The sequence below is a fragment of the Rosa chinensis genome, chromosome 2 (assembly GCF_002994745.2).
Source record: "Rosa chinensis cultivar Old Blush chromosome 2, RchiOBHm-V2, whole genome shotgun sequence".
Taxonomy (NCBI): Eukaryota; Viridiplantae; Streptophyta; class Magnoliopsida; order Rosales; family Rosaceae; genus Rosa; species Rosa chinensis.
This window is the reverse complement of record NC_037089.1, coordinates 14516213-14529101: the sequence shown is the minus strand read 5'-3', so window position 1 is coordinate 14529101 and position 12889 is coordinate 14516213. Positions and strand designations below refer to the sequence as shown.

At 37.5% G+C, this 12889-nt stretch overlaps 2 protein-coding genes across 3 annotated transcripts; one reads left to right on the top strand and one right to left on the bottom strand.

Annotated features, from left to right (window-relative positions):
- Positions 1 to 1078: 1078 nt before the first annotated feature.
- Positions 1079 to 2890, bottom strand: LOC121051426. The gene is made up of 2 exons (XM_040513783.1): positions 1603 to 2890; positions 1079 to 1444 (listed from the first exon to the last, which is right to left on the bottom strand). Exons 1-2 carry the CDS (start codon positions 2832 to 2834, stop codon positions 1165 to 1167), a joined length of 1512 nt encoding a protein of 503 aa, XP_040369717.1. The 5' UTR covers positions 2835 to 2890; the 3' UTR covers positions 1079 to 1164.
- Positions 2891 to 4161: 1271 nt separating this feature from the next.
- LOC112189914 (putative acyl-activating enzyme 19) lies at positions 4162 to 6931 on the top strand. Of its 2 annotated transcripts, XR_002932141.2 has the most exons (5): positions 4162 to 4446; positions 4534 to 5218; positions 5990 to 6056; positions 6336 to 6442; positions 6626 to 6931. XR_002932141.2 is itself a non-coding variant. In XM_040515131.1 (4 exons), exons 2-3 carry the CDS (start codon positions 4661 to 4663, stop codon positions 6381 to 6383), a joined length of 606 nt encoding a protein of 201 aa, XP_040371065.1. In that variant the 5' UTR covers positions 4162 to 4446; positions 4534 to 4660; the 3' UTR covers positions 6384 to 6442; positions 6626 to 6931. The 2 variants fall into 2 exon arrangements, 1 of the variants encoding a protein (XP_040371065.1); XM_040515131.1 differs by lacking the exon at positions 5990 to 6056.
- Positions 6932 to 12889: the final 5958 nt, after the last annotated feature.

Below are 12889 nucleotides of genomic sequence, written 5' to 3'. Positions count from 1 at the left end.
GGTAGCAATTAACCACATTTACAATGAACCAACACTACATTGTTATTCCTGGACCTACTGGTAGACACTACTACAAATCGCACTTTGTTAGCCACGATTGAAGTGAATAGTGGAAACTTTCACCTCCTCTTCTTATTGTTACTAGATAGCACTGCCGTGGGATGCGTATGTTTTTTCTCTTTTCAAATTTGTTCGTAATTGAGTCACAATACTAAGCTAAGAAATGTTAACTGAAAATGTTATCATTTTACATACAAAAGTTGGTGTTTAACAGATGAAGAATGATACTGCTACTAATATTCTCTTTGCAAGCAAGGATGAGTTGTAACAAAAAGAATGCATTGATATCTAGCATCTACCAATTAACAAAAGAAGTCAAGCTATGGAGCAAATAGCAGGTTCATTAGTCGTTGCAGATTTCTTGCCTCGGACAGTGATAAGAGGAATCCTATTTCCACCTAAAAGAGTGATATTTGGCTGGGGGTCCATACACATTTGTCCAAGAAAATGGAATAAGCCAATTATATATCATTACTGTTGCCTGCACAAAGCCGTAGCAACATATGTGTATATCACCAAAATCATGACACTAAAGTTCAAAACTTGGAGAAAGAAGAGTAGAACTATTCGAGACAATACTTAGGGTTTAATTTGGAAAAGTATCAAAACAAATAAGTGACTGAATCACTCTAATGTTGCAAGAATGCAACCTGTGATGCTGAAGAAAATGAATAATTAGGTTACATGAGCATTTCTTGGTTTGAGCTGTATGAATGTTAGTATCACTAATTCTCTTATGTGTGTTATAAAAATAACAGAAAGTCAGGGCCATCATTGAACTATATTTTTCACCTAAGCTACCTGATCCAATCATTATTAAGCTCCCGTTATATTCAATTAATTGCTTCTTCAAACTATGCGGTTCCCAGTTTATGGCAAACAAAAACCAAATTATTGTGAAGACAAGAACTAACTAGAACCAAATTAATTGCTTCTTAACTATTCTAGAACTAACTAGAATAGTTAAGACAAGAAAACGTTAATACTTAAACCCTAAACTCAATTTCAATAGCAAGAAATCCTAATGGAGATTAGAAACAAAAGAAAACAAATCCAAACAGCAAGGAAATAAGACAACTCGCAAATTTGCAAAGCAAAGGTCACCTACTGGATTTTCCTCCTCTTCCTCATACTCCCTACAAGACCTTCAAGCTGATCTACGACATGTTCATCATCACTAGAGGTGTCGTCATGGATTTGCTCAAGCTCTAGATGCATTTCCATGATTTCACTGGGATAAACCAATGACGGCGATGGATCTTTTTTCATACTATCATATAACTTCACATCTATTACCTTCACTGATTCAGCATCTTCTTGTTTGCCATTTGGTTCTTCTACACTCAAAATGTTTGTTCCCTCAGAACTCATTGCTTCCATTTCTCTGTTTAATAGGAAAAACATGACAAAAGAAGTCGAGAGTGATTGCTCAGTAACATATGAGAAAAATACACGAAATAAAAATAAACACAACTCGATCTAAACCAGCTTTCCTATATACATAACAATCTTAACTAACAGAGAAGGAAATAGTGTACTTACAATGAAATGGAGACGTGGTTCCCCTTACGCAATTGAGTGTGGAAAGGTACGAAGCAAGCACGTAATGTCAAGAAACAAGCAGGTGTATCTATTTTACAGCTCGTTTCACCAACGAATTTCATATTTTCGCTTTTAAGGTGGATACAGTAAATCAAGGTTGGAGTGCCAAAGAACAAGAGATCCGAACTTGGGCTTATTGCATAGGGTTCCATGGTGTCATAGTAGTCATAGCCTAGATCATCCAATATTCCTTCTCCCAACAAATGACAACTTACACTATATCGGGGAATCCACTCACCTTTTTCATAAGACCAAACTACCAGATTGTGAAACCGACTTGATTTATCAGGCATACGCTTCATATAGCAAAGAAGGTCCCTTGACACCCCAAGACATCCCATGGCTCCGGTTCTATCCGCCACCGGGATAGGAAGTTCAAGGGCGGAAGCTTCAACAGTCTTGAGGTCAATGCATAGGAGGTTCCACGACATGGTTATACTGTATAACTTTCCCCGCAAATAAAAAAATTGCCTGCACAACTTGCACTCTTTCAACCCGTCAGTGAGACTTGAATCAAGCTGCAACCTATGTCGAATCCATTGTCCATATTCGGACGAAAATATGTCTATCAAGGATGAGGAGTCTGAGGCTGATGAAGCCGGTTCCGGAGAAAAATCAATTCTCACAATTCTGTAGTGATGAGGAGATTCAGAAGGGTCAAAAGCCAAGGCAGCACAAAAATGCTGATCATCATGGTTTTTGTGCACACGGGCTTTAGGTATGGCGACTTGTTGTCTTGTGATGGGATTGCAAACATAAAATTGATGAGTTGCTGATTTCAATAACAAAAGTAACCCATTACAACCGTTTAGGTACTGATCACGATCAGCGGGTTTATAATCATCATCAAGAACACCATCATCCTCGTCATCATCATAATAACCCGGATAATGCCATTCTCTACCAAAAGTCTGCAAAATCATCTTTTGGTCCCTATAATCTTCTATGTCATAATATGGTTGTCCGAAAACGAAAACGCGGGTGCTTTCCAGGTTATCTTCTATGTCATGATAATTATATAAAGAGATATAATTCATGCAATGATATTTTAGATTGCCCACGGTGGTGTTGGCGGCGGTGCGCAAGAAAAGACCCAAAGGAGGGGACTGCGCCCAAAATTTTCCCACCCAGAGATCCGATGTGATTCGGTGCCATAACTTGGACACACTCATGCATGGCACCAAGTCCTTCTCCGAGGTTAACCTACCCAATATCTCAATCCACAAATTTTCACATAAATTCCCCATACCCAAATCAATTCTGATGTTAAAAAAGCACTTATATACAATAGAAGAGAAGAGAGAGGCAGGCATCCCTCATATATAGAGATCTCCACCGCCACACAAAAAAAAAGAAAAAAAAAAGAAAAGAAGAAAACAGATCGAGAACCCCTTTTGTAGTAGGACAATGACCCTTAACCCAATAACCCTAAGGCAACAAGGAGGTCGGAGACTCGGAGTCAATAATTTTAGAATAAATATTTTTTTTTGGATAAGAAACATAAAGCTAGATTACAAACAAGAGCACCGCTAAAAAGCTTTTTCTTTGAAATTGAGCTCTATTTACAATTTACGTTTTTCCTTCTTTTTTGGTTGAAATCTTAACAAAAAAGACAAAGTTTAATATAGAGTGAGGCTATTTCCACTTTACCAGTTTACCAAATGCTTTGTTCACCCGATAATTAAATTTTAAACATAAAACTTTCAATTTCACCCTCAATTTAGAAAAGAGAAAAAAGGATATCACCATTGAAAATGCGAATCTGAAAAAGAAAAAGAAAATAAGCATATCATCGTGCTGCAACCTCATGCCTTCTACTTTCTTTTTACTCTTTTTTTTCCTCTCTATTATCTTCTCCCTTCATTAGATATTGTGACTAGAATCAAACACAAGTCACATGCATGAAGTAGAACAAAATAATACTAACCAAAAATTCGTTTCACTTATTACAATAGCCTGAAAATTTAGTCTAACTAATTATTTGGTAGGCTAGCGATAAAGAAGCTGAGTTGATAATTTATTTTTTATTTTTATTTTTTGTATAGAAAACTAAGATGATAATTGGGATGTCTGTTGGGTAAAGTTTTATTTATTGATATTTTCATTGTTTTTCTGTTAATAATTGTAATAAAGGACAATTTTGAGATTTGAAAAAAAAAATTGGCTATAGGGTGAACGAGGTGTTTAGCAGGATGGAAATAACTCCCACCCTTAATATATTTTAAACGAAAATATTGAGTCTGATTTATAATTAGGGAAATGATGGAAAATGTCACATTAGAGAGTGAAATGATAAAAATGTCACCTAGTTTCCCACTTGATAAAAAGGTCCATAATAAAATGTTAATAATATTAATTTAATCCTTATGAATAATGAGGTGATGTTAAAAAAAGCCAGTTTTTAATTTTTCTGATTCCTATTCTGCCCTTCAAGCCTAAAACACGTCTATAACTTTATATTCAAAATCCCAGAACTCAATTTTTCTCTATGTTTGATCAGAAATCCCAAAACCTATCTTGAAGACGTGGCGGCTGATGAATACAATGACATTTCCGACGAGATGCTCGACTGGCTCCAGCGAGATGTTCGACGGGCTCGAATAAAGCGACGATGAAATTGAAATGGAGTCGTCTGTGGCTGATGCAGAGTCGGCGATTCGGGATGAGGAATTCAGGTGGCAGAGAGTGGAGAAGCTCTGCGAAGATGTGAAGCAGTTCGGCGAGGAAATGATTGACGATGGCTTTCTCGCCTCTATCTACAATTTCCGAATCGATAAATTTCAGGTCTGTTTTGATTTTTACTATACACATTTTCTGATTTTATGTATCAAATGATTATGAGTTACAGATCTATTGGTTAATTTGGGATAGGTGCATTGGATTTGATGAAGATATGCTTTAGTCTGCGAGAGTTTCATCTGTTTTGCTTGACTGAGTGATTCAAATGATGTAATGATCTACCTATGCCTCTGCATTGCATTGAATTTTCGGCTTATATATGCCGCCGTTGATGGAATACTTAGTCTCCATGCTCTCGGTTTTGAGGTGCGGTGAGGCGTTTCTGCCTCTGGACCCTTCTTGGCCAAAACAGAGGCTATTCTCCATCATTGTTTTGGCCAATGTTGACCTTATAATCACCTGCAGGACTCCGTTTGGGTACAAATTGGACTCCAATTGGCTCGAGCAAAGTTGCAATAGAAACTCTCTGTGGTTTTCCATAGGTGGAGAGTTTGTGACAGTGAGTGATGGAGGAGAGTGTAGGCGTGAGAGTGAGAAAGAGGATGAGAGGCTGTTCTGTTATGTAATGTACAGTTCGGGCTCGACGGGGAAGCCGAAAGGTGTTTGTGGCACTGAACAAGGTCTTTGGAATCGGTTTCTGTGGATGCAAGAATTGTATCCACTGAATGGAGAGGAGGTTTTGTTGTTCAAGACAGCAATAAGCTTTGTTGATCACTTTCAAGCATTTCTTAACGCTATTCTTACTGGTTTTGCTTTGGTTATACCTCCTTTCAATCAACTTAAACAGAATGTGTTCTCCATTGTGGATTTTCTACAGGTACATGACATTCGCTTATTGTTTGTTTGGCTTTTCGTACTCGGATTATATTCTTGAACTAAGATTAGAACTGTGTTAGAATACTACATTTCATAAAGGTAACTGGATGTCAATTACTCAAGACTAGAATACTTGAAAATTTTTCATGTGGTATTGACTTGTGAAATTTTAATTTTTGGGAGGGATTATAGGAAAACACATCTCTTGGATTTGTAGAAGGCACGGGATGTGGGTTGTAATTAGTTGATTAGTTTGATCAGGGAAAAAGAGCATATGCTAGGAAGAAAACAGATATATGGAACTGTGCCTTTGAAATTCAATGGCTTGCATCCTTTTCCAACATGAAATTCAAGCCATATTAGGCTACTAGTTAGGGATCCACGTGCTAATCATAGATTCATAATAACAGACTATTGGCTCATATTTTGGTTCTAATATTGTATACTCGATCACAATCAAAAGATTGCACAGTGAAGGCTATATTTAGTGCAAAGTACTAATTAAAAGAAAGCTCTGGTTTTGCTTATCACTTTATTGGTTAATTGAGTTGCTTTCAGTCCAGATAAAGCTTTTAGCTAAATGGTCTACGTTTGTGATTATGTTTTAGTTTTCTATGGTCCTATGCAGTGGTTGATTATGATGCTTGGATATTTATCTGTATTATGAGTAGTGGCCTTCTGTAGGGTTTCTCTGTATGAAAACATATATATACTTGGTTAGTTGGCTGGTGTTTAACTGTTTTTGATCAGCTAATGTTCTATTTCGTGACAGGAGATAGAACTAATGTAATGTGGAACCTGAATAAGCTGCAACACATCCAGAATTTAAATTATTCCTAGTATGTTTCTTGGTCTGCCTTAATTTTGTACCAAGTTATGGGCCTTCTAGATGCAATCATAGTAGAACTAGGACTATATGATTTTTTTTTCTTCGATGAACTAGGATCGTATGAGTGGCAACTAGCATTTCTCTTTGTTTCCAATTATTTTTTGAATCAGCTTACATTTAGGACAAGATTTGATGTGGCTTGCTAATATATAGCTTCTCAAACAATTTCTGTTCTGATTAAAAGAACATGAATGATAGAACTCGCTGATGATTATTTCCCATTTTTCAGTTCTGGAGGTGTAGTCTTGGCTTCTCAAGATGGGAAGATTGTGCGTGACAACACTCTCGACGCACGATTGGATGTTGTATTCAGTATTCTGTAAAAAACTTCCTGAGGTATTTCTCTAGCAATTTTGATTAATCTTTACATTTTATCTTTTACTCGTCTTTAGTATTGCACGCTCATTATATAGATGGCATGACTTGTGCTGGTTTATGTAATCAGTCTCAGATTTTATAGTTACTTATCATGTTTTCTGGAACAACACTTAAACTTAGCTTTTGTTATTCTTTCTGCAGATCCTCATAAGGCTTTTTAATCAGGTTGTTGCATAATGGGAAGAATTATATTTCAAGTCATTAGTTCCTAGCATGGTCTTTGACCAAAGGATCTATTGTTCAGTTGTTTATTTATGTATTTCCAATTTTCATGTTCTCTGAAGAACTTTCGTGGTAAATTAGCAAATTAGCTTTCTAGAAATAGTACAGTGCCTGTATAACATTTCATGTCACTGGCCAGGTCACATTGCATGTCACTGACCACGTCACTATTATACAAATGTCACTGACCATTGTATTTGAGATACTAATTTTTTGACATATTGCTTTTCGTAACATGTCTTTGTTGTGCAGTCTCACATGCTCAAACCATCAAGTCACTGGCTATGTCAGTGGCCAAGCTACTAGCCATGTCACATTCATGAACATGTCAATGTCAATCCCTGGTCAGTGAAATCATTGTCCAGACCAAATCCCTAGTTAGTGAGGTCACTGGCCAAGTCACTGTTAACCTCAAGTCACAATTAATTACATGTCACTAACTAAATAACTGACCATGTCACCGACAATGCCACTAACTAAGTAAATGTCAGTAGCCAAGTCACAAGTTAATAGCCAAGTCACTGTTCATCACATGTCACTAACTAAGTAACTGACCATGTCACTAACCAAGTAATTGTCAGTAGCCAAGTCACAAGTTAATAGCCAAATCACTGTTAATCATATGTCACTAATCAAGTAACTGTCAGTAGCCAAGTCACAAGTTAATAGCCAAGTCACTGTTAATCACATGTCACTAACTAAGTAACTGACCATGTCACTAACCAAGTAACTGACCATGTCACTAATCAAGTAACTGTCAATAGCCAAGTCACAAGTTAATAGCCAAGTCACTGTTAATCACATGTCACTAACTATGTAACTGACCATGTAACTAACCAAGTAACTGACCATGTCACTAACCAAGTAACTATCAGTAGCCAAGTCACAAGTTAATAGCCAAGTCACTGTTAATCACATGTCACTAACTAAGTAACTGACCATGTCACTAACCAAGTAACTGACCATGTCACTAACCAAGTAACTGTCAGTAGCCAAGTCACAAGTTAATAGCCAAGTCACTGTTAATCACATGTCACTAACTAAGTAACTGACCATGTCACTAGGCCAAGAAACTGACCATGTCACTAACCAAGTAACTGTCAGTAGCCAAGTCACAAGTTAATAGCCAAGTCACTGTTAATAACATGTCACTAACCAAGTAACTGACCATGTCACTAACCAAGTAACTGTCAGTAGCCAAGTCACAAGTTAATAGCCAAGTCACTGTTAATAACATGTCACTAACCAAGTAACTGACCATGTCACTAACCAAGTAACTGTCAGTAGCCAAGTCACAAGTTAATAGCCAAGTCACTGTTAATGACATAGCCAATGACTTGAGGTTAACAATAACTTGGGCAGTGACCTCACTAACTAGGGACTTGATCTGGTCAGTGACTTGGTCAGAGATTAACAGTGACTTAGCCAATGACTTGGCCAGTAATTGACAGTGACATGGTCAGTGACTTGAGATTAACACTGATAGTGACATGCAATGTGACTTGGCTGGTAACTTAATCAGTGATATATTCATGAATGTGACATGGCTAGTAACTTGTCCAGTGACTTGGGCTTAAGAGTGACCTCATTAACTAGGAACCTGACCTGGCCAGTGACTTAGTCAGTGACATGAGTATAAGTATCTAACAGTGATATGGTCACTGATCAAGTTACTAGCCACTGACATGCAATGTGACTTGGACAGTAACTTGACATGTGTATTAAATGTATAACAGGACCTGGCCTAGATGTGATTTCATAATAAGAATACTAAACGTTATGAGCTATAGGAGCAATAATTTAACAAAACACTCAATCCCACAAGGGCACAAGTCATGATCGCCAACATAATGAGCATCAAGACCATTATTTTTATTGGATAAAATAAGAAAACACCAGTAATTTGTTATTTGATGCAAATTACAAGCCTAAAATGGTAATGTGCAAGGGGCTCTAAATGCCACCTCCCTCGGTAAAAATGGTTATGGCTAACAGAATTTCATCTGTAAATATGAAATATAAAATGTATAGAACAACCACACTTACTGGACCTGATATCTAGTATCTAATACTATTCAACACTGTTAACACCAAGAGTTCTTCCTCTGCGCTATCTTGAGATAGTTGAGAGAGAAACACTGCAACAGTGATCAGAAATCTAATCAACAAGAAACAGAAAGAAACTTACAGTTTCAGTGAGTTAGTTGAGATTGACCGAAGTTAAACGAAGCAGATAATTGCAGCAAAATCTCCGAATCGTAGTCATCTTTCTTGATTTGGCGAGCAAAATGGCGCTAAATTGGGATCGGTTTGAGCGTTTGGTTCTTCTTCTTTTTCTTCCGAGTCTTCAACTTCGCCGAGGAAGGAATGTTCTTCTAAAGCTTTGTCCTCTTCCTGTAGCTCTGCATCGTCAAGATCCACATAGTGAAGGTGAAGGTCTTCCATAGCTGGGGGAGAAACGAAGGGTAGGGCTTCACATAGACAGAGAGAGAGAGAGAGAGAGAGAGAGAGGTATTCTTGCACTTCTCGTAGAACTAGCTTGTCCGCCAGGTTTCGGTGCACCCTCGTCGGAGTTAGAGTAAGACGTCGGCCATTTGGACCAATTTACAACTCTTCCAGTCGTAATTAGAATTCGCCGATTGAGGGAGAGAAAACAGATTCGAGTATCAAATTCATTTTCGGATCTTCTCCTGCTTTAATCGGAAATGTCTCTTAAGGTTTTGTCAGAAACTTGAAGGCTCCAGAGAGGAATTAGATCTGCAGAGACTGGAAAATGAAAATCAAAAACTAAGAAAATGTCACACAAATTGACTGCTGCGGAGAAAAGAGCCGGCCACATGAGAGGGAGAGAGAGACAGCAGTCAGTGGCAGATTTGGTAATTAAGCTTAACTTTAGTGGCAGGCTGTTAAGAGGTGACCTTAATTATCATTGAGACATTTGTGGTATCTAAATTATAATAAAGTACTTTAAAATGACCTCTTTTATCATTGTCCCTTTATAATTTATAAATTGCAAATATTCTCTCTTAAACGTTTTCTCTAGGGTTTCTGGTTGGACTTTTCGTTTCGAGTCTGAATTGTAAACTAACGGCTTTGTTCGTTGGCGCCCCCTTACCATCGGTGGCTTTTGGCCTCCCTCTTTTGGTTTGCTTTCTTTTTGGGGCTGTGGTTGTTGGGAATGTGAATCTCAACGGTTTCTTAGGTGGGAGACGTGAGCGGTACTGCAATACTGCTTTGGTTTACGTTCCACGCTTTCCCTATTGTTTTGGTTTTGTTTGTGGCTGCCTCTGTTCGTTGTCTATGCTTGAATGGGATCAGTTGGAGGAGTGGTTACACTATCAAGTTTGAGAGTTTCCCAGTCCTTTGATGAAAGCCCTTGACTGTAGTTTTCATCACTGTAACTCAAATGTTCAGTACAATGATGACATCCTTAACAATTGTTAGGAGGTATTACAATTCATCATCGTTGTGTATAGTTCAAAAATTATATAGCACATGTTTCATTAGCTTTGTCATGACCATTATTGAGCTTTTGACTAGGGTTCAACATGCACATATCCTTATATATCACGTTAAAATGGCATATTTTCCTGTTCAAGTGTTCTCTTCAAATTCTCAACCAAGGTGTAACGAAGGAATGTACATTTTCATAGAGTTTTCAACACTTTCATAGCACACTGTTGTGGAGATTGAGTTAGTTCTCTCAACATCATCTCTTGGTCATCTAATTCTCTCATTGCGTGGTTCTTCAACCAAGGCTGAATAGTGCATCTTGATTATACTTTATTTTGTTATAAGGCCATTTAATTTTTTTTGTACGCCATTTTAGACTATAATTATTTTCAGTCATAACAATTATGCCCCTTCATTTTTATAACAAATAATTTCTGATCTCTCTCTCTGAATCCGGATCCATTCTCATTCTCAATCTCTCTCTCTCTCTCTCTCTCTCTCTCTCTCTCTCTCTCTCTCTCTCTCTCTCTCTCTCTCTCTCTCTCTCTCTCTCTCTCTCTCTCTCTCTCTCTCTCTCACGCCGGCGATTAAGGATAGACCTCCTTGCTCTTCTCCGGCAGATCTTGTTGTCAGTTAGCGTCGAGAATGGGGAAGACGTCGGTGACGCTGATTTGGACAAGGAGGCAGGCTAGATGGCTGCCGAGGGTGGCGTCGGCGTAGTTGAACACGGTGGAGGGGACTGAGTTTTGAACCGTGGAAGCAGCGTCGTGGTTCTCGGCCTTGCAAACATCAAGTGAGCCAATCTTGACTCGGCATCGTCAACGATTTCGCAGTCGGCATTTAATTTTCAGAGAAGACTCCACCTTCTCTCGGTCAAACAGGTATGGTGATGTGGATTTTGCGTTCAATTTCAACTAGTGGTTTTTTATAATGGAGATGAAATTAGGTTTTTGTAGTGGTTTTGATTGGGATTTGTGGTGAATCACAGGTGGAGCTGGCGAAGGTGCTGTGGAGATAGGGTAAAGTCATCTGTTCAATTATTAGGCCGAGCCAGGAGTCAATGATGAGGAAAAGAAAGTGCTTTTTGATAAGGTTTGGAGTTACAATCTCTCTCTCTCTCTCTCTCTCTCTCTCTCTCTCTCTCTCTCTCTCTCTCTCTCTCTTGTGGTTAATATGTTGCTATTGTGCGTTTTCGTTGCTTTAAGAGTTCAACTCATACTTGTGCAATGAATGAGCATTCTTTCCTCTTATACTAAATAATGCCAGTAATGGCCAATGATGATAATTGGTGTGCACTTGATGGACTTGAATGTAGTCATCTTTTTCTTTTCAAAATTGAGAGTAGTGGATTTCCATTACTTGATTGTCTATTGTTGCTCGGTTTAAGAACGACATTGACTTTGTATTCTTCATATGTGCATTAGATCCAAGTGATAGTTTTGGTGTTTGTTTTGATGGAGTTGGGCTTAAATTAATGTCAGTAGGTTTTTGGGTTTTATTTTGATTGATTTCAAGTCAGTAGCTTTGTAGTTATAGTGGTTTTTCAACACAATGATAGTAGTTTTTTATGCTTATGTTAGTATCTTTTAAAACTGATTCCAGTAGCTTTTTTCTATTCATTTTGATTGATTTCAAGTGGTCGATCTTTTGTCAATAATGTATCAATTTTGTTGTGATTTTGTATCTCTAGCCTTTCTTATTTGGGATTTGTGTTACACTATCAACATGGATAATCAGTTGGTTTTGTTGCAATTAGTACTATATATGTCTGTAGCGTTGTAATTAGTATATATGTCCGTAGCTTTTTATTATTGGACGTCTAATAGTTTTTTACATGTGTTAGAGTAGCTTTCTGTTTCTATGTCAGTAGTTTTTTAATACTGATCTAGTAGTTTTTTACATGTGTTATAGTAGCTTTCTGTTTCTATGTCAGTAGCTGGAGGTCAGTAGTTTTTTATTACCTAATTGATAAAGATTTCTTGTTTTGCTGTACTTTTGTTCTTACAAAATTCTTCCCCTTTGCATTGGTAGTGGTTGATTCCGAAAATCATGTGAATTTGAGTAGTGAAGGCTCCATTGACCAAGAGATCATCCGGCCAACCAAGAAATTTTGAAATGAAGCTTGGTGTTGTAGGTGGCAAAATAATGCCTATGGTTAGTGTAGAGTGGTAGAGCTTAGCAAGAAGAAACATAAATGGTGGCCATTTGAAATATGACAGTAGCATCACAACATCAACAGTAGCTTTCTACAACTATTGTAATAGATTTTTACAACTATGATAGTGCATTTTTACAATTGTGAAAGTAGCTTTTACATAGTTATATCATTGTTGGATCCTGCATACTTTTTATATCATTGAATTTGTTTTATTTTTATTTTTATTGTAGTAGCTTTTTTGTTTTACATTTCCGATCCATAGCTTTGTTAGTCTCTGAGAATAGCTTTCTCAGTTTCTAGGAGTAGCTTTTGTTCTGCTTGTTTATTGCTTTTGGCATTGTTGGGAGTAATTTTTGATGAAGGTGAGAGTAGTTTTCTTGTGTTGGTGACAGTAGTGTTTGTCACTGATGAGAGTAGCTTTTGGCGTTGGTTACAATAGCTTTTGTTGGTAGGGATAGTAACTTTTGGTTTTAGAGAGCGTAACTTTTGTAGTGACAGTAGGTTTTGTGACATTGCCGGAAATCTCACCAGTGTAACTTTTGTTAGTGACAGTTTTTAGCAAATACATGAAG

Bases quoted from the DNA above. Each gene is read 5' to 3' on its own strand.
- LOC112189914 (XM_040515131.1), top strand. From the start codon at position 4,661: ATGCCGCCGTTGATGGAATACTTAGTCTCCATGCTCTCGGTTTTGAGG. The intron at 5,219-6,335 runs GTACATGACATT...CCCATTTTTCAG, and splicing joins CCATTGTGGATTTTCTACAG to TTCTGGAGGTGTAGTCTTGG.
- LOC121051426 (XM_040513783.1), bottom strand. From the start codon at position 2,834: ATGAGTGTGTCCAAGTTATGGCACCGAATCACATCGGATCTCTGGGTG. The intron at 1,445-1,602 runs GTAAGTACACTA...CCTATTAAACAG, and splicing joins AACCACGTCTCCATTTCATT to AGAAATGGAAGCAATGAGTT.